The sequence below is a fragment of the Eschscholzia californica genome, unplaced genomic scaffold (assembly GCF_041429995.1).
Source record: "Eschscholzia californica isolate CP2 unplaced genomic scaffold, dmEscCali1.0.p SCAF_5, whole genome shotgun sequence".
NCBI classification, from domain to species: Eukaryota; Viridiplantae; Streptophyta; class Magnoliopsida; order Ranunculales; family Papaveraceae; genus Eschscholzia; species Eschscholzia californica.
In genome coordinates this window covers 19,960,771-19,984,507 of record NW_028238472.1, presented here as the reverse complement: position 1 = coordinate 19,984,507, position 23,737 = coordinate 19,960,771, and the positions used below count along the sequence as shown (strand labels likewise).

Here is a 23,737-nt window from a genome sequence, read left to right as displayed (position 1 = left end):
AGAATCGCCTCCAGATTCTCGAAGACGATTACTCCATAGTTCGATAAACGGCGATAAAAACTTCGCACTCGACTTCGATACGATAGGACGAATATAAAGATTGTCAATGATAAGAACCATACGAAAGTGACTCTAAGGCCATCTCTGAATCGATAAAGTAGCCATAGGAGAGACGATAAGGTCATCCTCTCGTCTAAAAAATACATAAGCAAAGCAGTTGAAGTGAACATGCGCAATGACCGAGAGGCATTTATGGCGGCAAGAAAGTAAACGAACAAACTGGCACAAGAAAGAATGAGGAAACACGAAAATCATTAAGGCAAGGTCGAAAGAAACTGCTGATCGAATTTTTATTCATTCCTAATAGATATCTATTACAGAAAGAAACTACGAACACCGAAGGAACCCTAATCCGATTCTTTCACATCAATAGATTCTGAAACTGAAGAAAATACGAAAATCATTAAGGCAAGGTCGAAAGAAACTGCTGATCGAATTTTTATTCATTCCCAATAGATATCTATTACAGAAAGAAACGACGAACACCGAAGGAACCCTAATCCGATTCTTTCACATCAATAGAATGAGGAAACACGAAAATCATTAAGGCAAGGTCGAAAGAAACTGTTGATCGAATTTTTATTCATTCCCAATAGATATCTATTACAGAAAGAAACTACGAACACCGAAGGAACCCTAATCCGATTCTTTCACATCAATAGATTCTGAAGAAAATACATAAAAATGAATTGTTTAGACTTCATATTCGCACCTTGTGTTTTCTTTTGTACACATGGTGGAATTGAGCGAAAAACAAAGTCTTCCTTACCCATTCTGGGTTTACGCATTTTCTGCAACTATTTTACCTTCAAAATATTGAATCAGCAAGCTACTGTTTGTGTTAGTTCTTCTAGTGTGTGTGTGTGTGTGTGTGTGTGTGTGTGTGTGTGTGTGTGTGTGTGTGTGTGTGTGTGTGTTATTCTGTAACTATTCACAGGTGTTGTGTGTGTGTGTGTAATATTATCATATAAAAGATATTAGGTGATTTGGTTTAAAAAAAAATACATCCAATAACCAAACTAGTCAGTTAAGATATTCTATAACCTAGTAAAACTAATGCTTCTTTGTCTCGACTAAAAACACCAAATCCCATTAGTTCACATGCGTGCGGGGTTGGACAAATTTGCAACAAGAAAATGACAACTATTGCTCCGACAAAATCACAACTATGATTCACAACCTGCAGAAACTCTCAACAAATACTGATCGTAGCAAGGGTAGATTAATCCTACCTAAAAACCCCTGAAAAACTTAAATACATGCATCTTCTATTCACTAGCAAGAAAAGAAAGCCATCAAAAATTCAAGAAAGCTCACTCAGGAACTAGAACTACAACCTTATAAAACATACTATTCCCAAATACAAAATATTAAAATAGTTAACCTGGGTTTTATCTTGGTTGAGTTCTACTGTTCTTCATTTCCTTCGTCTTTGACAAGCTTGATCATGTCATCAATCCGAAGAATTGTAATAGCTGCTTCAGTTGCAAACTGTTTTACATGAAAAAAAAAAAAGAGAGACGAAATTGTATTAGCCTTCAGTGATGGAAAATTTAGACCTAGACTGAGTACCTAAATCTACTTAATTTCATTTTACTTTAACCCCCCAATATATGATTTACTGAGATCACGAAGTAATAGTTTTTGGTGTATAAAATCCTATATGATTGTAAACTAGCTCAAAAACCAATTATTTGATGTACAAAATGCTACTAAACCGTAAATTTTGTTCTGAGATGAACTTTTTCTTTGCATTACCTGTATTATCTTCACTTTGCTCATTGCAGGCTCAATAACACCAGCTTCTAGATTGTTGCGCGTGGTCCCTTTTGTTAGGTCCAGGCCCATGCTGCAACATAAACAGACATGAAGACTTGATGCAGAATAGAGAGCAAAAAGGTTTAAAATTAGAGCAAAAGTGTACAGGGCATAATGGTAGAACATATAAATCGTTTTAGGAGCTATGATTATAAATAGGCGAGTGGACAAACAAAGACTAAATTCCCACATTTGTCCGCTTGATATGCAGAACTTTGAGTGAGACTTTTCCGTACTTCATACACTAATACCAAATGTAATGTGGAGCAATTATTAGTGAATTTCGATGTCCGGTATTGCGGCACGCAGATACTTGTTCGAGATACATGGGCATTCATGTTGAATGCTTGTAGTTGTAAATGGTTATAATGAGGGATTTGGTAAAATTGTATGTAATCTTGTCACACTTGCACACAATAGTGTAAAGGCTATAAAATATCTTTAAGCTGTTCAGAAGGAAAATAATAAATGAAAAGTTAAAGGATGTAATAAGTAATAACTAAGACAAAAAATGGGTATGGCCGTATTTCTGTTGTGGCCTTCTTTCACTACCGTATCCGATATCTCAGTCACTTATAACTTATTGGATTTGATGCCGTCCTAATGTCCATGTTGCATTACCATTTGGTGCATAATGCCTATTTACAGAAAGCAAGCTAAATGTTCAGTAAAAGATAGCTCTTTTAAGATGTTATTGGCGAAAAGGGCAATATACCTTGAGAGATGTTGCTTGTCTGCCTTGGTTTGTGCCATGTGGTGGTAAGCTCGGAGTTTGGCAACTAAGTCAGTTGCATCCTTAGCAGCATTCACAGCAAGAACCTGCAATATGTACATTCATCAGTAATTTCTGAATCGAAAGTATTAAATTTATCAAGGACCTAGAGAGTAAGAGAAGTACCTTTGGTATGATCAAAAGAGATTCAGCAAACTCTGCAATCGCCAATTGTTCTCGAGATCCCAAAGTTGTTGCAAGATACTCCAAGTACACAGATAGAGCACACTCGACGGCCCCTCCACCAGCGACAACCTGAATATACGTGTAAGTTATATTCATTCGAAGTTTCAAAAAAAAACCTGAATATGCGTAACTACTGGTGATTGGTTGTTATATTTTTGGATACTCATTATATGTGTTTGATTTGTTACTTGTGTTCTTGCCTGAATAATCTGTTAGTTTTTGGGAACTGGTGCACTGGTGCCTCCTCAGACAATATGATCATTTGGATGATAATAAGTTCAAATCGTTCACAGAAACTTCCCAAACCAGAACATGCTGGGAAACCAAAACATGAACAGATGCACCTTCTATTCAATACTATAGTTATCGGTACAACTCATTATCAGGCTAAAGATTCATGTCTACAAATCTATTGCTCAAAAACAAGTTTCATGATCAAACAAGCAGAAAATAATATTAGCAAATTAAAGTTGACACTGTCAGACAATAAGCGTGTGTACCGTAACTTGTAAAGTTTTAAGTATGCAGCAATGATGACCGACTTACTATCAGTTTACCAGTAAATTCGTAATATATCAATTACCTAAGCACAGCATAGGAACTTACATGCAGACTCTTGACAGACAACTGACAGATTTAGGAGAACAGTAGTACACTTTTGCTTTAAAAATTAACTTTTAAGTTGGAACCCCAACAGATGAAATATTAACCAAGTGGAAAATTTCAGGAGTTTACCACATTGGACTCAAGAGTCCTCTTGACAATGCACAAAGCATCATGCAAAGCCCTTTCCATCTCATCCAGCATGTAGTCATTTGCACCTCTGAGGATTAAGGAGACCTGAATACAGAAATACCACAAAGAATTACTTTTCACCTTAGTATACTAACGAGCGTTACTTTATCAGGCTTCTATCAAATTCTCTCATTTTCATAGCAAAATCCAAGTACAACTAAGTAGCTTTGGTGCTTATAAAATTAACTTATCCCCATGATAGATTATTCCTTGTCTCTACAGCCGATATCTTAGATGGGGTTAATGCTTTAGAATGCCATAAGTCTATCAATCTCCTTCACAACCACACTAGTCCATTGAAGATTGCTATTACGTAAAAATACCGTCAGATGAAGGGAACGACTTATTGAGGTGATTTTGAACCTCAAAACCAGAGTAAATGCATGAACATGGAAAGGGCACCCCTTCTATCTAATCAAATAACGTTTATACGCAAAGAAGTCTAAACAGTGCATCTATTGTTTTAAAATTTGACTAATATCTCCTCTACGTTTAATGTGGTTTTAGAACTCCTGTACCAACAGTACACCGGTGCAGCACAATAATAACCTACCGCACTTGTGTTCTTGGTCCCTTTTATCATGATTACATCATCATCAGCAATACGCTCCTCTACAACTTCATCTGCATGTCCGAGGAGTGATGAATCAAATGTTTCCTCTCCTTCCATGTCCGCAAATGTTGAGACCTATGTATCATAGCAGCACATGATCAGGATAAACAAGGAAGGGAAGAACTCAATGCAAAATAAAAAGTTGTCTGAGATGAAATTCAAATAAGAAATATTAAACCAAAAGGATATACTTTTCATGAAACAATGATATCATAATTTAACTCAATAAAAATAAACCAACTTCTAGATTTCCGGTGATAATGAAAAGTAAGAAAACAGTTGACTGCGGGATTGCATCAACAATTCAACAGTATGACTCATAATGCTTCAATCTCCGTATCCACAAAAACCCAGAAACAATTGTATAATGCAGTCATGCAGACAAAACCAGATTTCTCAAAGTCTTCCTTTCAAGACATATATCATAAGGCCTGGATGTTTTCCATGATGATTTACTGTTGTCGAACAACTCAAATTGCAAGGTGACAAATTTAACAAAATACTTGCAATGCTACCAATCAGGGCATTGATGCACTTTTCGTTTCTCAAATTAGAAAATTGTATATTAGTAATTTAGTATGGTAATCATTTTGTGTATAAACCCAGGTGAATTACAATTCTTGTGGTATTTTGATACAACGTTCATTTCTGGCATTTAACTACACAATTAAGTGACATGATTATGCCATAAATTAAAAGACTAAAGAAGATAAATAAAAGTATCAAGTACTATCTCGATAAGCTTATGCCTCACAGGATTCAAATTTGAACAAGAGAATCAAGTATTTGTTGATTCACATCCCGGATAGCTTATCGGATAGATATCCTGCTTATTGGATTCGCCCCCACAGTCACCATATTAACCTAACAGTAAACCCCAGACGGATACTATGCACCCAACTACACTTTGTGTTAAAGTGAAAATCAACACTAGAGCACTCCAACTACCCATGCCATCAATGATAAAGATACATTTAAGATCGATTTCAACAAACAAACGTTTCAGAAGATATATGAAGTATACCGCGGTTGCTCCAGTTGCCTTGGCAACATGACGCAAATCCTCTTTGCGGACACGCCTCACTGCAATTGCCCCAGCTTCCACAAAGTACTGGAACAACATCCAAAAGAACAGAATTATATCTATATCTATATGAAATTGGTGAGAATATGTTACATGGAAATTTATGAAAATTAAGATATGCTCAAGCTAACAACCAGAGCTAGGTTCGACACCTAGAAAGCATGAATTAAATAGAAGGCATAAAGGAGATAAAGAAAAACATATAATAGAAACTATGCCTTCCATTTATCAGATGAATAAAGCAAAGACCAAAAAGAGCTACTTGTAGTTTACAGGTGCTCCTATGGCTTCGTCGACTAAAGAGAACCCTAGTTGGACATGAGTACTTCTGACTGTAACACAGCTGGGCTGCTACTCACAACTCCCAAGTGAATTAATAGTAAACATAAAACATGCTGCAAAGATCGCTTTCTCAAGAAGTCCGGAGTCCAAACCAACTCCTGTGTCCTAACACAGACATCCACATAAACCCGATGACTGACGTTGATATCCATTAGGTACACGGTGTCATGGGCCTCATGGCGAGAATCTGAAACTACATTGTTGCAACACCAGATCCATTGTCTTTGCAACTATGCAGCTTAGCTTATAAAAATTGATGAAACCATAACTCATTAGAAGCATACCTTCAGTGCCATGTCATCAATTCCTTTTGTAGTTAGGATGACATTGGCTCCTGCTTTAAGAAGCTTTTCTATCCGCTCTTTTGTCATATCAGCTTCTCTGCAGAATTAGAGAAATGATGCAAGTTCAGCCCTCTAAAAATCTTAGGATAAAAGCAATGATTTGCAAAAATCAAAAGCAAGATTGCGCCTTTAGAGAAGCAATTTTGGAATTGTTTGTCAACTGAAAGGAGAATTTATGTACCATTTTGCGCCAAATAACTTTCATGGCGTGAATGAGACACAATAACCAAAGGATACTATTACCGAATGCCTCAAAAATCGCATAACATGCATTTAATTAGAGACGCTGTGACGCAACTTAAGACTCAAAGAGCTAATTAGTGAGCGATTAATTTCTTATGAAGTCTTTTACCATTCTGGTCATAAGCTGATGGGTACCATCTCCCCATATTAGTTTCGTAGATAAACCCTATTTTGATTCTCTCACGTAATCATAAAACATAAAAATGATGTCACCGCAGCCTAGGAAACAATACTACCAAATAGAAGTCCATTGGCACCAGATATCGGTCGACATTCATTTCTACTAACAGTACAAGAGTTGCAGTACCTCTGACGAATCTTTTCGAGTTCCCTTGGATCACTGACTAAGACTTGTACACCCATCTGCATTTTTGTCTTCTGAAGATTAAAATCAAGACAGGCAATCCGAGCAGGAGCAACTCTAATTGGCATTCCTTGTGCTGCACGGCCAGTATTAAGGGCATAACCATTCAACAAGTAGCTGTCTTTTGCACTTTTCCCATGAGCTTTTAATATATTAATTCCCTGAACATGGATAAATAGATGATTATAAACTGGCACAATTTTCTAATCATTTAATAAGTTGGAACTTGAACATTGACTAAACGAATTTAATAATAAACATGAAGGGACAATCTAAAGATGTCAATGTTACGTAAACAGCTGATCCTAATATAAACCTTAAACTTGCTTCATATAATGGTTAAAGTTTGAACAACTAACTTTGATGGGGTATCTGACATCTCCTCGCGCATTGGTAGTCTTTACTGCTTGTACTGCCTCTACAACCTAGAAAATCAAAATAAACAGAAAAAAACACCTTAACCCTGTCAAGAATTACAATGAGCAGCTGAAAGAAATAATTGCAAAATCTGTTACAAAGTCTTGACAAGTTACGAGAGAGAAAAAGTATCCCACATGAATAAATTAAGAATATGTCTGGATTTGTAAAATCTATGTTATCCAAAACCCAGATAAATGCCCACTGAGCGTCCGGATGCAGCAAAAGGGCAATGAACTCTTACTAAAATTTTGACAGATAAATGTTTTATTGAAGGAGCGCAGAAAAAGAACTTTAGTATAACCAGTGTTATCTATGACAGAATTAAATACACGATCCTTTTCATGCAATTCATTAAGAATGAATATAACGATGGAATGAATATCGTGAAAGTGTCCTTGTCCTAGCCTCCCCTTCTGTACATATTTTCTTTTTTAATATATTCACTCAAAGTTTCAAAAAAAATGAATATAGTGATGGATGAAAATTCGAAAAAGCTGCGTACTTAGTTTAAAGTGTATTACTTTATTGAGTTATTCCATCATAAATTTGTTTTTTTCCAATGTTCTCATACTTCATTAAGAAAGATTAGGTGCTTAATACATAAAAAAAAAATGATATTCTTTTTTTTTCTCCAAATTGCTGAATCTAGTATTGAACTCATATGTGGCAAATGATAAAGCCTAGGGAATTTGTTTCAAGTGCAACACTTGGAAAAATGTGAACATTATCGACTAATCAGTTTACCAGATTCGTAAGTTCAACAAAAAAAAAAGTTTACCAGATTCGCAAAAAAGTCACTGTCACCCGCAATCAGTTTAGATGACATGCTTGTCTTTGCGCAGTTTACAAGAGAATCTTTCCCAAGCTTCTCCACCTGAATATGCACATTTATCTCTGATCAGCCATCATTTCGAAAATGAAAATTAAGAGCAAATTTATCTTAAACAGAAATGCACCATAATTAGATAATTAAGTAAACATAACGTAACAGAAATCTGAACAGCGATACACGTTAAGATATCCAAGGAGCTTTGACACCAAGAACAAACATAGATATTTCACAAGCACCATTTTCTTGGCTAAAAGCCTAAAAGTAAATAAAATGTTTATGTCTAATTGTCTATTTAAAATATCTGAGTTTTTATATTTTCTCAAAATTGCGGGTCACTTATACTGAGTTAGCCTATCCAAGCAGAGATTTTCTATGCTATCTCTAAACTCGGACCCGTTGAAATGGCAGGCTATTTCCCTATATGTGTGGCAAGTAGAAGCAGATGTTGCCAATGGACTAATGGAATAGTCATCAGAGTACTAAATTAGGTAATCCAGTGGGATGTATCACGATGTTGTGCACCAACCATATACATAAGCAATCTGCAGATTGTTCAATCACAACAATTAACCTATAAAAGATTAAGGCCACAAAAGTAATAAATAAGAGTTCGACTAGTAAATGACTTTGTCAACAAGCTAAAGATTTTTTCAGGAACGAAATTCGTACCTTCACAGCTAGTTTTTCATCAATATATTTGCACGCTTCCCTCATAGCAAGCTGCCAAGATAATAACGAAGTGTTTATTGATAGGTAAAAATAGGGTTCTAATGAATCAAATCTTAAGCAATATTCTGATGATAGTCAAAATACATCAGTAATTATTTTCATACAACCAACTAATCAAAAGCCAGATATCAAACTGAAAGGCAAAAAGGTCAAGTTGTTGAACCTGATAAATCGGGTAAGTACATAAAAGATCATTTCGGATAAATAAATCATTGTTTCTAACAAAAACTTACTCTGTATCCACTGATTATAGATGTTGGATGTATCTTATTCCTCACAAGCTCATTTGCTCTCTGCAAAAGTGGATGTTTTAAGTATACAACACAAGCTATTCTCCATCAACCCTAACATGAGAAGAGGGATAGATAGCAAGATCTAAATATCCTGACCAGATATGGAATATAATACCTTAAGTAATTCAGCAGCTACAATTACGACAGAAGTAGTGCCATCTCCGACTTCTCTATCTTGAAGCTCGGCCAACTCCACAAGTACCTAAATCCGACAGTGAATGCATAAAGGAAAAGTGCGATAAACGTGGATCGGAACTAACCCAGAATAAGAACATAAATAAATATGGTAAACCCTAGTACCTTAGCAGCTGGATGCTCAACTTCCAACATCTTTAGTATAGTAGCACCATCATTAGTGATTGTTACATCACCAATATCATCAACAAGCATCTGAAAGATTCCAAATGTGTCAATTTCTCAACCATATAAAGAACATACTCTAATCATCATTTATTAAAAGCAAGATCATCAAAGATAGAGAGACCTTATCGAGTCCGACCGGTCCGAGTGAAGACTTAACGATGTTTGAAACCGCTTGACAAGCCACAACTGTTACCAAAAATACCATTAAAATGGAAACAAGTTAGTTCCTTTTAGGTTATGAACATAATGCACAAATTTATCATCACATTAACTAACTATTGAACAGGTGATTCGCAGTGATAAACTATCAAAGATGTGATCTTATTAGTTCTTCACATATACACAGAGAGAGAGAGATTGATATAGTACCATTTTGAGTTCTGACGTCTTGGCCGGACTGTCGATCCCCAAGAATATCAGGAGTTTGAGCTGAAATAGCCATTTTTCAACAGAGATGGAGTTGAGCTTTTGGTGATGGTTTTGCAGAATCCCTAGATCTAAGCTCTCTTTTAACCTCTGTTTGAAAGAGATGGGGAATAGGTTCTCGAACGCCCAGAGAAGAAAGAAGAATAAAACTATGGAGGGAAATTAGGTTTTGGGGGAGTTCTATAGCCGCTCCTCTTTATTTCTCTGGCGCCCCCTAGAGCCAATTTTCGGAAGGCCGTATGAGTGCTATAGGCGCCTATAATAATAAAAGCGGGTGCCAATGGAGCCACCCTTTTAGAGCATCTCCAATGCAAACCTCATAAAAATCTCTATTCATCCTATGTGTCAAGTTCCAATTGAGATTCTCACTCCTAGATGGCCTTAATAGAGAGAGATCTTGAATTTTTTTGTCTCCAATGCAAAACTCTAAACTTATCTTACTTACTTATGTGGCATAGTTATTTTTGTCAATAAATAATTAGTTATTTTAGAATATATAGAAGACTCGATTTCTATTGGTTGAAAATCAAATATTGATGAGTTGGACAATTAGAGATATCTCAAGAGGACACTCTAGAGTGTCCTCTTGAGATATCTCTATTCCACCCTCGACACGTCATCTTAGAGATCCAAATAGAGTGTTGCATTGGAGATGAGTTTTAAGAAAATACTCTAAAAATCTAGGTGGCACTCAGAGTTTCTAAGACTGAGTGTTGCATTGGAGATGCTCTTAGGTGCTATTTGTTTCTTCCTTAGAGTCTGTTTGTTATGTGGGAAAATAGAGTTAGAAAATCGATTTCGTAAATTTTCTTACGAAAATCGATTTGTTGCTGTTTGATTCAACCAGAACGTGTGAAAACCAATTTTTCGTAGGAAAAAAATGTGGGAAAAGAGCCATCAAAATTTTACCACCAAAAAGGTGGTAAAATCACTTTCGCACTCTTAATCTCAAATTGCGCTCTCTCTCCACTCGTATCCATCGCCCACTCTCTCTCCCTCTCGATCCAAACTGCTCTATCCCTTTCCTAACTCACATCACACTCAATCAACTAAGAAACCCGTGTTCATAATCGAAAATACTATCACTGCTAGACATACTACTTGAGTCGATTGTATCACCATTGATTTGAGCATCAATTCCAACATCAAAATCAGATGCTACAGAAGCATCTAATGGGTAAAGGAGTACCTGGTGATAAATAGGTAGAGAGGGATTCCTTCAATGAAGACAGTCCTAATACAATTTCTACATCTAATTCATTTAATTGAGTTAATTTCTTTCTCTTATTCATCTACTTGAGTCGATTTCTTCCTCTGCTTCATCTAATTGAGTCGATTTCTTCCTCAGCTTCATCTAATTGAGTCGATTTCTTCATCTTTGATTCATCTAATTGATTCAACTAATCGGCAGAGAGGGTTTATTCCTCTATCTTTGTTTCTGTCCAAAATTTCTCTCTCTAGATTTCTTCCTCTGATTTATCTAATGAGTAAAGTTCTTTCTCTCTAGGTTTCTTCCTCTGATTCATTTAATGGAGACGATCTCTAGATGTCATCAAATTGATTCATCGACATCTAGGGTTTATTCCCTTCAGGCTTCAGCCATAATCGAATGTGGAAATTGGGAATGGAGTCTTAAACTCAAGAAGTTATGAAAGCAGTCCCCAATTTTCTTACCATGTTAACAAACAGTTCAAAGATTATATCACATGTAAAAGAATTTGACTTTCTTTCCCATAGGAAGAGATTGATTTTCTTTCCCACCATTTCTCACATAACAAACGGACCCTTATTTACTTCGACGCTACTGGATTTTAACTTCACTCTCTCTTCTGATGTGTTGATTTTAAGGTGTAGTCTGAAAAAACAAAAAATTATTCTTTTTTTTTTGTTGAAAGAAAAAAAAAATATTCATTTGGTGGAATTATAGTAGATTCGGGCAAGAAAAAATTGGTACTAGCAAAAAAAATGGTCCTTATCTTTTCTTAATAATTGTTTAGTCACTAAATATAAAATTAACGAAATGCTAAAACCAAAATAAACACACATTTATATCTTAGTATTGCTCCTCCTATCTACACCATATTAAATGTTGTTTCCAAATGTTGTAAAATGTTTTTTTGTTGTCCTCAATTATTTTTTGCAGTTCTTTTTCATTTTCGTGTCGTTATTTCACTATATTTTGTTTCTTTTTACTGTTTTTACATCTTTTTCGTTTATCACCGTTTTCTCACCGACTTTTTAAAAAAAAAAATAATGTTTTGTTCTTTCTAATGTAATTTTGTACTATATTTCTTTGATATTTTTCCTATATTGTTTTTCAACTTAGAAATTTTCGTTTCTCGAACCATTTTATTCGTTTTGTCACAAATAACTAGTTATTTTTTACCTGTGTCGCCGATAAAAAGATGTGTCTATCTACCAAAGTAATAAATGTCAATCCTAAAGAATATCAATAGGTTAAGCTAAAATAGCCAAAAGAGATGAAACAGTAGGAACGATAGGTTCTGGAACACCTCGAGAAGAAAGAATAATGAAATGACGATTGGGAATTAGGTTTTATGCACATGTTGGTTACTTTTGAATTATTTATTTCAACACCACTAGAATTTTAACTTCAGACCCTCTTTTGATGCGTTGATTTTAAGGTGTAGTTTGAGAACACAAAAATAAGTATTTATTTAGTGGGTTGATGGAAGATTCGACCAAAAAAAGATCAATTATAGCAAAAAAATCACTTAGTCTTGCTATTAATCCATATTAAGTGTTGTCTCCAGATTTTGTAAAAATGTTTGTCGGTATCCTTTTTTTTGTTGTTTTATTTTTAACATCTTTTCGTTGTTTCATTGTCTTTTATTTTGGAAATATTTCCAACTGTTTTTACATTTTTTTTTTCCATTTCTCATCCTTTTTCGTTGTTTTTTTTTTTGTTTTCGACTGTTTTTTGGTGAATTGTTTGCAGAAATTTGTTTCAATGATCATGTGTTTTCGATATCTGTATTGGCCAAAAATAGTATGTGGGCCTAGCGCAAGCAACAATAGCATTGGGCCTTCCTTATGCGTCCACCTTCGCACAACATGACAGGTGTGCCTTCAGTGGCCTTGCTTATTGGGTTTTATATGTATCTAATACTCTAACTAATGTTGTAAGCGGAATCTCAAACATCTAATGTTTAACACTAGTTAACCAGGATCATATGCAAGAACTAATAAGAACTAGAATCGGGAAAAACTAACCTTAAACGCAATTTTTCTCTCAAACCTTTCCAATCGCGTGTGAAGATCAAGAGCTCTAATTGCCGCTCCTCTACTTGAGAGACCGAGTAGGTTAACTTGATCTTCCTTCCTTAATGTCTACTAGAACTTAATGGAAGGTTGAGAAGAACCTTTCTTCTTGATTGTGAGGGCAAGAAATCGCGGGTCAAGAAGTCAGCTGGACCGGGTCGTTGACTGGATGTCGTACCTCCACCTGTTAATATTTTTGCGGGCATCGACGACGTCTTTGGGCTTAACCTGCGACAGAAGAGACAGGAGCACACGTGACCGTAGGTCCCTTTGGACACTGGGATGGTGCCGGCCTATGGGGCTCCGACGGTCAAGTCAGTAAGCTTGCAAGAGAAGTAAAATATACGTGAATAATATCCTTGGAATGTTGGTTGGATAATGGTCGGAGTTTAAGCACGACCTGAAGAGTGGCCGGAGCTCGATCTCTACGGATAGCCTAACTTGGTTAGAGAGCGGTTATGATGGTGCTTACAAAGTTTGCTTTGTGGATGAGACAGCCCTAGAGAGGTTTGCCTTGTCCAGGGGTACGTTTCGTAAATAAGTGGGGAGCTTTAAGGATCTGACCTTATCACGTGGGTGGCATGTTAAGGGTCTGACCTCTAAGAGAGATAAAGTGAGCCGACCCTTGTTGGTTGTCACGTGGGAGATGTGGGAAGGTCCTGACCTATTAAAGGTAAGTGAACCCTTGATGTAGACGAACCTTGATAAAGTAGGCGGACCCTTGATAATGGTGGAGAGGGAAAATAGATGCTTTCTTCCACAAGGCCCTGTACTTTGATAAGATAACCCTGTACTTGGTAAGGTCTTGTACTTGACTAGGTTCTGTACCTGAGGGAAATGAAGCAGGACTATATGATGAAGCGGGATTCTATCAAAGAGTAAGACTCTATGAGAGAGAAAGGGGGTTGATGATACTCTTTATGAGAGAGAAAGTAGAGGGGTTCTGATCGAGTGATTTTGTCAGGAATTGGATGTGTTTGCCTGGAACCAGATGATCGAATGTATTAGTCAGAGATTGGATGATGCTCTAAAAGAGAGAGAGAGAGAGAGAGAGTAGTGGGGTGTGTTCGGCGATCACTCGATGATCTGTATCATTCTTGGTTCCGTCATTTTATAGTGTCTTGGGTCGACCGTTGCCTGATGATAGTTGTCATCTTTAATGGTTGTAACACATGGGCTGTCACCATTAATACGGACTTCGTAACCCCTGAACGGACATATCCGGGATATTGTCGTCATGAATGAATGTAACGTCTCTCCAACGGATATGCGGTGGGAGGTTTGCTTGAGAGTTCAGGGCATATGATAGGCCTAAAAAAGGTCTATTCCTGCAAGTATACGGGGTCAAGTTATAGTAAGTTAGTAACTTCGTGAATCGTCCCAAGGGATAGGTAGGAAACTTCGGATATTGAAGGCGAGTTTAACCCAATAATCAAGATGTCAATAGCTACTTAGACTAAAACACACACACATACACACCCCACTACATAAATTTGATGATTGATTTGGAAGAAATAAGAAAACATATAAAACTAACTAAACTATCTAAGAGAGAGGTGAGAAGATATCTAAGGTTATAAAATTCACTGCATAATTTCACTTTATAAAACAAGCACTTAATTACTTAAATCTCTTTTATATCTACTCGGGATCCAATATAATGAACTATTTGGATTCCGGATGATGTTCTAGATAAAACAATTTTATAATTACTAATTTTAATTGTCTTCCTTATAGAGATTCAGATCGCTTAACTATTATTCATCATCTAAAAAGCATATTCCATCTAACAACTTAACGAAAGTATGAAATATCTAATTATGAGGCATGAGTAAAGGAAAGAAAATCCAATTCACATAGATAAACAATCAATAGACATTAAAGCACATCAAGGGATTTAATTAATAAATAACAAGGATTACAAAGATCCAAAATGGGTTTCATCTACAACCTTAGATTGCTAAGTTAACTATACATGGAATCTAAAGTAACATTCATTGATACTGTAAAATAAATAAAAATACTAATAAATTAATGGAAAGAAATCACCAAGAATCTTCAAAATCCATATACTCATGTATCTCCATTTTGTCCAAGATTTGCTCCATTTGTGATCAAGAATTTTACTCAAAGAATTCCAAGTAATAGCTATTTTATTGCTACCCAAATAAGAAAAAAGAAAGAGAAGGAAGAAATTAGATGTAGAATGAAGTTGGAAAGAAGAGATGAAAGGGGATAAAGATGATAGAAGAATATGGAAGGAATAAGGAGAAGACTATTAATGGAAGAATAATAGTGGTAGAGAAGAAGTAGTAGTAATATTAGTAAGAAGAGGAAGGAGTAGTAAGAAGAAGATTAGGTAATACTACTAATATTAAAGAGAGGGAAGAAGAAGGTATGGGAAAGAAATAGAAAGGAGTAGAGAAAGATGGAATGAGAGGGTTTTCAAGTCTAGAGAGAAATGAGAGAGGTAGAGATTTATTTATAGATGGGTTGATGACTAGGGTTTTAGGAGTTAATTGGGAGAAAAAGGGAGAAAGAGGGTTAAAATAAGAAGTTAGGGTTGCTTTCTACTCAAGAAATGGGTTCTTATTGGTTGAAAATTGAAAAGGACAAAAAGGAGGGGCTATTAGGTAATTTCGGGGGGTTAAAAGTAGAAAAGAAGGACCACATGACTAATGCCTGTTGGTGCTTTAATTCGGATGATAAGGTGCAGCCGGTTGTAGTATAATAAGGTGGGTTGGTAACAACAACCGACAGATTAAGAAGAAAGGAATTTGATGGTCAAGATTAAAACATATGGTTCGGGATTACGAAACTATCTAGCAACGAGGTACACTGAATCTTCCTCTTTGGGGCTCGTTTCAGTGCTGAACAGGAATACCAAAATAAGATGCTCCACATCCCAGGTCGGGCCACGTCATCGACTTTTATCCCACTAGCCAAAACCGTGCCCAACTGTGTCCCGAGTGTTGACCAAATGTTGACATGACTTTGACTTTGCATATTTCACTCATTCGTACTCCAAATTGACTTTTGTTTTCTCCTACGAGCTCGTCTCGGACTCTACTTCTCACCCATGCACTGAACTTTGCCAAGTTACCAAAATGTCCTCGACTCCAAATGACCAAAATACCCTTCATGCATCCCTTTTCTCATTTTTAACCGTTTTTTCGCACCTAACTCTGCAAAAAACACTTAATCAAGAAAATCAACCATTTTATTATAATAAAGACTCGAAACGTACTAACTCGACTAAATTAAACGACTCAGATGGGACATTTTCAAGACCCATCAAACATCCCCAAACTTAAATTTTGCTAGTCCTCGAGCAAAACAAAACAAAAGAAAAGACCTATCTCACTTTCAGAGGCATCCCGGTTGCATTTAGCGTATGCAACAAACCTTTAAACCCCTAGGTTACCCCTAGAGGACGAGTATTGTCTCGTGAGGGTTTTCAGAGAATATACCCACAAAATTCGATTTTCATAAAACAAAAGGGTCCAACATCTAAATCATAGATAAGCATGGTTCATATAGTGAAGGGTTTAAGCATGTCAAAACATAATGAATCAAGTAAACAAGTTCATGTGAAAGTTAAAGATCTCTTCACTAATGGTCTTACCCTAAAATGCAAGTGTCATACCATAATGAGCACATCTATGTTCTGAAGTCACAAAACTTTGATTCCCAAGTTAGTACATTTCGCCTCGACTTCGGCCTCACGGACATACACTCCAAAAATGAAATCACTCAAGAATGGTTCGCTCGTATGTGTGAGTGTGATCACTTAACTTGAACTCAATACATAAAAAGGGGTGAGGACAACATTTTGGAACAAATGATCTTCGAAAAGGAATTAGCCACTAAATAGAGTGGGGAAGCTCACTTGCCCTTCTCACCCATTCTACCCTCTAAAAATGCCTTCTAAAGTTTAGCGGATACTAGAGATGGATGACGATGGTGGATTCCCGAGAATTTTGACCTCTTCATTATGGTAGAACCTCTTAAGCATCTCAACATTTGTTTCTTGCTTCGAACACTTATTCATGAACAAAAACACCAACACATATATAGAATCACATCACTCACACAAAAGAGCTAACACATGCTCAAACATACACAAAAATCACTTTTTTTCACCTTTTTTTTCTTTTTCTTTCATATCACTTTTTTTCATTTTTTTTCATTTTTTTTTTCATAACACAAATACAATCAACAAAAACAAAATACAACACACACAACTCTATTCTTGCAATCAACTTTTCATTTCATACTTGCTTTTGACATTTTTCATTCTTTTATCTCATGTCTTCATTCTCGGGATATAAGATGATGGATGATGATGGATTATCCGCTTTCCTTTAGTTGGCATTCTCATTGGGTTTCATGGACTACAAGGACAAGGTTAATTCGTTATCCTAATGTCACTCCTAGTGGCTAAGGAAATTGAGCACATGAGATCAAATGAGCTCTTTTATAAGTTACGAGGTTGAGTAGTTCTTCAGTCTACTCGGAGTTAGCGCGGAAGAGTACACTCGAATGGTAATTTAGGCTTTAAGCTCTCACATGGGTTAAGTCTCCACTAATGACTACTCTATGTCTTTTAGAAATGTTTCTTCTTCACTAAGACGTCACTCACATGGCACAACACAAACACTAAAAGACTCAACTTTCGTGCAAAGGCCATTAGCAATCACAAAACTCATCAACTCGACACATATGCATCAAAATTCTTAAAACTATCACTAGAATCACATGCAAATCTACTCAAAATGTTCAAAATTTTCAAAATTTGGCTAATTTGAACCTTTTTGTCTTTGAAACCCATGGTCATGCATTGGTTATGGTCATATCCCGCATCCCCAATGTTCTAAGCATACACTCACCAAAAGATAAAGAGACGCGTCCCCAAACTTGGAACAAACCACGCCTTAGAAGTAAAACATATAAGAATTTCTCCTAAAATATCAACAAATATCATGAGAATGAATCACATAAAGACATGACCACATACAAATCTACCACTAACGTGGGTATACACGATTGCATTGAGCTGTGCAATTAGCCTTTGATTCTCTTGATTTCACACAAGAGCACGAGTTATGTCTCGTGGAGGGTTTCCAGAGATGATAACCACAAACATCAAGACCTATCTCAATCGGCCTAACGATCATACAGTAAAAGACGGAAGATTTGGGGGTCAACCCAAAGAAATCTATATACAAATGGTAATCGTCTCACAACTATGTACAAACTATAAAGTGCAAGTAAGACGATTGAAAAAAATAAGTCATCCCCAAACTTAGTGGATGCACGGTCCACTAAGTAAGCATAAATGCTAGGGGCGACGACTAAGAAGTCGTCAAAAGGATCGACATATAAGTGAAGGGCTAAGAGGTCAGTCGAAGGCAAAAAGTCATCTGCAAGCTTAGTTGATAGAACATCCACTAAGTCCATAGACATTTTAAGAGAGATGTTTGAAATGTCCCAAAAGGGATCAACGACCGAGTCTGAGATCACGTGAAAGGTTGAACTGGACTCTAAGGGTAAGGCAATAGGCTCAAGGACCAAGTCAAGGTCCACGGTTTCCTTAGGTAAATAGTCCGACAAACTATCCAACATGTCTCTAGGTACTATGTCATCGATGTCCTCAAAGGCATCTAAAGCCTCATAGTCAGCTATAACATCATGCCTGGCATCTAAGACTGACTCCCTACAAGTGTCGAAAATCGAAAAGTTCAAAATAGTGTCATCCCCAAACTTGTTCATAGAGCCATCATCCTGAATCTCAAAGTCTAATGTAGTCCTATCATTATGAGACGACACACGGTGAGGAAACGAGACAACAAGGTTATCAGTTTGTTCAAACTCTTGGGCCCTCTCAGTTGATTCGTCGACATTTAACTTATACTAGGGTTAGACGTATTACCCTCGCCATCGGACCAGGTACCCTCTTGAGTTTGGGGTGGTGAAACCTCTTCCTCGTCGGCTAATAACTGTGAAGCAATCATCTCTAATTGATGATTTAGAGACTCAAACTTCTGAAGTAACTCTTGTTGCATTTGAGTCTGCGTTTGTTGTAACTCTTGCTGCATTTGAGTCTGCGTCTGTTGAAATCGATCTTGTGTCTCTTTAAGTTGTAACATCATTTCAGTCAGACGACTCACAAACTCTAATTGAGAACTATCTTCAAGAGTCTCTTCATGATAAGGCTCACAAGTGTAACGAGATGAAGACTCTTGCTGATAGTTCCCACCATACACGCTAGGATGATACCTACCACTAAAATCATTTGTCTCAGAAAAGTGTGAAATGTAAGGTCTCTCATACATATTTGATGTCGGACCATATCCATCACTAATCTGATCGTCTCTACACATCCATCGGTATTCTCCTAGGGTCATAGAAGATCTGTCAGGCTCAAATGGTCTATTCCCCTCACTAATTGGAGCATCCCTACATATCCTTTGGTATTCACCTAAGGTCATATCAGGTCGGTTAGTGCGGGGAATCCTCGAAATAAGCTCATCATCATCAACATCGAATGGCCAACCGTTATAAGAACGGGTCATGATCTAACAATATTCAAAGATGGTAAAACATAATCACAAAATGGGAACTAACAATTATAGAACTAAACAATCGCACAAAAGTAAGAAAGAAGAGATAAAATGCGATACTATCGACTTTTTGCTTTACTTCTCGATTCCTTCCTTTCCTTCGCTCCTATGTCTCTTTTGGCTACTTCCTTGAAATGGTACCTAAAAGAAAATACACTTAAGAAAATAAAAAAACAAATAAAGCAAAAATGTCTAAGTAGGAAAATAACACTAAACTAATGAACAAACAAGCAAACGATATCCAAACTACTAAACCTATTCCCAGCAGCGGCGCCAAAAACTTGATAGGCCTAAAAAAGGTCTATTCCCGCAAGTATACGGGGTCAAGTTATAGTAAGTTAGTAAATTCGTGAATCGTCCCAAGGGATAGGTAGGAAACTTCGGATATTGAAGGCGAGTTTAACCCAATAATCAAGATGTCAATAGCTACTTAGATTAAACACACACACACACACACACACACACACCCTACTACATAAATTTGATGATTGATTTGTAAGAAATAAGAAAACAAATAAAACTAACTAAACTATCTAAGAGAGAGGTGAGAAGATATCTAAGGTTATAAAATCCACTGCATAATTTCACTTTATAAAACAAACACTTAATTACATAAATCTCTTTTGTATTTACTCGGGATCCAATATTTGGATTTCGGATGATGTTCTAGATAAAATAATTTTATAATTACTAATTCTAATTGTCTTCCTTATAGAGATTCAGATCGTTTAACTATTATTCATCATCTAAAAAGCATATTCCATCTAACAACTTAACGAAAGTATGAAATATCTAATTATCAGGCATGAGTAAAGGAAAGAAAATCCAATCCATATAGATAAACAATCAATAGACATTAAAGCACATCAAGGGATTTAATTAATAAAGAACAAGGATTACAAAGATCCAAAATGGGTTTCATCTACAACCTTAGATTGCTAAGTTAACTATACATGGAATCTAGAGAAGCATTCATTGATATTGTAAAATAAATGAAAAAATACTAATAAATTAATGGAAAGAAATCACCAAGAATCTTCAAAATCCATATACTCATGTATCTCCATTTTGTCCAAGATTTGCTCCATTTGTGCTCAAGAATTTTACTCCAAGAATTCCAAGTAATAGCTATTTTATTGCTACCCAAATAAGAAAAAAGAAAGAGAAGGAAGAAATTAGATGTAGAAAGAAGTTGGAAAGAAGAGATGAAAGGGGATAAAGATGATAGAAGAATGTGGAAGGAATAAGGAAAAGACTATTAATGGAAGAATAATAGTGGTAGAGAAGAAGTAGTAGTAGTTAGGGGTGTACACGAGCCGAGCTCTTAACGAGCTGCTCGAGCTCGGCTCGACAATTGCTCGTGCTCGACTCGAATATTAACGAGCACGAGCTTAACACGAGCCCAAAGTCATGCTCGTTTATGTAAACGAGTCGAGCTTGATCATTCTTTAGTGTATCGCGAGCTACTCGTGAACAACTCGTTTAACATACTCTTATAATATTGTAGTACATAATTACGTATTAGTATTGAAACTTGTACATGAAATATCAACGATTAAAAAATTATCGGAATATAAATAATTAATCATTATTATTGTATGTGACAAATGATCATTGAAGTATTTTGATAGTTTAGGAAGTTTTAATTTGAAGTATTTTGATAAACGAGCTTAAGACCATGCGAGCTCGAACTCGAGCTCGAGCTCTTTCAAACTTATACGAACCGAGCTTGAACAAGTGGACAATTACTCGAACGAGCTCGAGCTCGAGCTCAAGCTCGACAGTCAAATACACTAACCGAGCTTGAACATCTTACTACTCGGCTCGGCTCGACTCGAGTACACCCCTGGTAGTAGTATTAGTAAGAAGATGAAGGAGTAGTAAGAAGAAGACTAGCTAATACTACTAATATTAAAGAGAGGGAAAAAGAAGGTATAGGAAAGAAATAGAAAGGAGTAGAGAAAGATGGATTGAGAGGGTTTTCAAGTCTAGAGAGAAATGAGGGAGGTAGAGATTTATTTATAGATGGGTTGATGACTAGGGTTTTAGGAGTTAATTGGGAGAAAAAGGGAGAAAGAGGGTTAAAATAGGAAGTTAGGGTTGCTTTCTACTCAAGAAATGGGTTCTTATTGGTTGAAAATTGAAAAGGACAAAAAGGAGGGGCTATTAGGTAATTTCGGGGGTTAAAAGTAGATTAGAGGGACCACATGACTAATGCCCGTTGGTGCTTTAATTCGGATGATAAGGTGCAGCCGGTTGTAGTATAATAAGGTGGGTTGGTAACAACAACCGACAGATTAAGAAGAAAGGAATTTGATGGCCAAGATTAAAACATATGGTTCGGGACTACGGAACTATCTAGCAACGAGTTACACTGAATTTTCCTATTTGGGGCTCGTTTCAGTGCTGAACAGGAATACCAAAATAAGATGCTCCACATCCCAGGTCGGGCCACGTCATCGACTTTTATCCCACTAGCCAGAACCGTGTCCAACTGTGTCTGGAGTGTTGACCAAATGTTGACATGACTTTGACTTTGAATATTTCACTCATCCGGACTCCGAATTGACTTCTGTTTTCTCCTACGAGCTCGTCTCGGACTCTAATCACCCATGCTCTGAACTTGGCCAAGTTACCAAAATTTCCTCGACTTCAAATGACCAAAATACCCTTCATGCATCCCTTTTCTCATTTTTAACCGTTTTTTCGCACCCAACTCTGCAAAAAACACCTAATCTAGAAAATCAACCATTTTATTATAATAAAGACTCGAAACGAACTAACTCGACTAAATTAAACGACTCAGATGAGACATTTTCAAGACCCATCAGCATACCTCTTTATCCAGGGTTGAATGAGCTTCTGTATTCTGGTATGTCGAGGAGGTGTGGGTGGACCTCTTTATCCAGGGATGGATGTACCGTATTTAAACGTTGCTTCGGGGTGTCCGAAAGATTAATGGGTCGGGCCCATCAGCCATTAATTCATAGGCTTGACAACCGTGTGGGCCCATTAATCATGGATTTTGTGGGGCGCTCCTGGTGACGTATTTTGGCCCATACATTAACTAGATAAATAGAATGAAAGTTTTTTTTTCTCTAAAACCCTCTCTCTCAAATAGTTGTTTGAAGAGAGTGATTTTCTTCTGAGAAAATTTCACACCTTCTCTGAACCCTGACTGGTCCTTATATAGGGAATTCCTAGTAAGCGTTTCACTCAAACAAGGATTCCTAAAGACCCTCAGAAAAGATAATAACCTTATCTTCCCTTAATACCCTTTTAAGAGAATTAGGGTTTCCCCTAAGTGTGGTCGTCCAAACCAGCCCCTTATGGGTTTGGCTTGGCCGGCCATCTTATGGTCGGGCCTCATGAGCCTGCTGACGTGCTTCTCTTTTAAGCCCGGTTTATTCTATGTTTGTTCAGAATCTTCATTCGAACTTTTTTGGCTTATTTAGTTGGATCCAATCCATCTTTAGTCTGGCTCCGACTAGTCGAATCTTCCGATCAATCTACCCCTCTTATGTGTAACCCGTTGTAGGATCCGGTCTATGTTAGCCGCGAATTACCGAAGTAATCCGATGATCGTAAGCGGCTTTTAGTAAAGTATTGCGACCCCTAATTGGACCAGACTGGATGATCTTCATGATTAATTCATCGTTATCCTAGCTGACAAATTGATCGCATTGTTACCTTGGTCGAAGGACATCTCCTTCAGACCGAACGTATATATCCTTTAGTCTCCCACTTGTCCTTGGAACAAGTACAATGCTTGATTCCCATGTCTCTTCGCATCTCATCTGATACGTCATACCTTTTCAGACTTTCTCGATCAGGAGAACAACTGACCTAGCGAATGATTAACTTTTAATATATTCGAGTGTGGTCACACATTTTCAGCTACTTCTCCTCAAATGGTCCGGAGATACTAATAGTAACCTAGTTAGGAGGACATAATCCAGTCTTGTGCTCCCACTTAACTTCCTGTCTATAATGTCATTCCCGGTAATCGGCTTTATAACCTCTTTTTACGACACGACGTTTGGCGGTACCAAAGTTTGACATTCCTTATATAAGATGAGTGGAGCATTCATATATAAGGAATCTTCTCAATCTTGCCTAAGAGAGTTCATGACGTATTTCATTACTCA

General features: G+C 36.8%; 1 protein-coding gene across 1 annotated transcript; it reads right to left on the bottom strand.

Moving 5' to 3' along the window:
• Positions 1 to 1,182: 1,182 nt before the first annotated feature.
• LOC147537718 (T-complex protein 1 subunit alpha-like) lies at positions 1,183 to 9,899 on the bottom strand. Its single transcript, XM_086639232.1, has 17 exons — positions 9,628 to 9,899; positions 9,380 to 9,444; positions 9,196 to 9,285; positions 9,011 to 9,097; positions 8,836 to 8,895; positions 8,543 to 8,593; positions 7,820 to 7,915; positions 6,981 to 7,046; positions 6,565 to 6,782; positions 5,955 to 6,051; positions 5,269 to 5,355; positions 4,185 to 4,319; positions 3,572 to 3,676; positions 2,777 to 2,905; positions 2,594 to 2,697; positions 1,819 to 1,909; positions 1,183 to 1,551 (listed from the first exon to the last, which is right to left on the bottom strand). The coding sequence occupies exons 1-17, from the start codon at positions 9,698 to 9,700 to the stop codon at positions 1,468 to 1,470; spliced, it is 1,638 nt and encodes a 545-aa protein (XP_086495358.1). The 5' UTR covers positions 9,701 to 9,899; the 3' UTR covers positions 1,183 to 1,467.
• Positions 9,900 to 23,737: the final 13,838 nt, after the last annotated feature.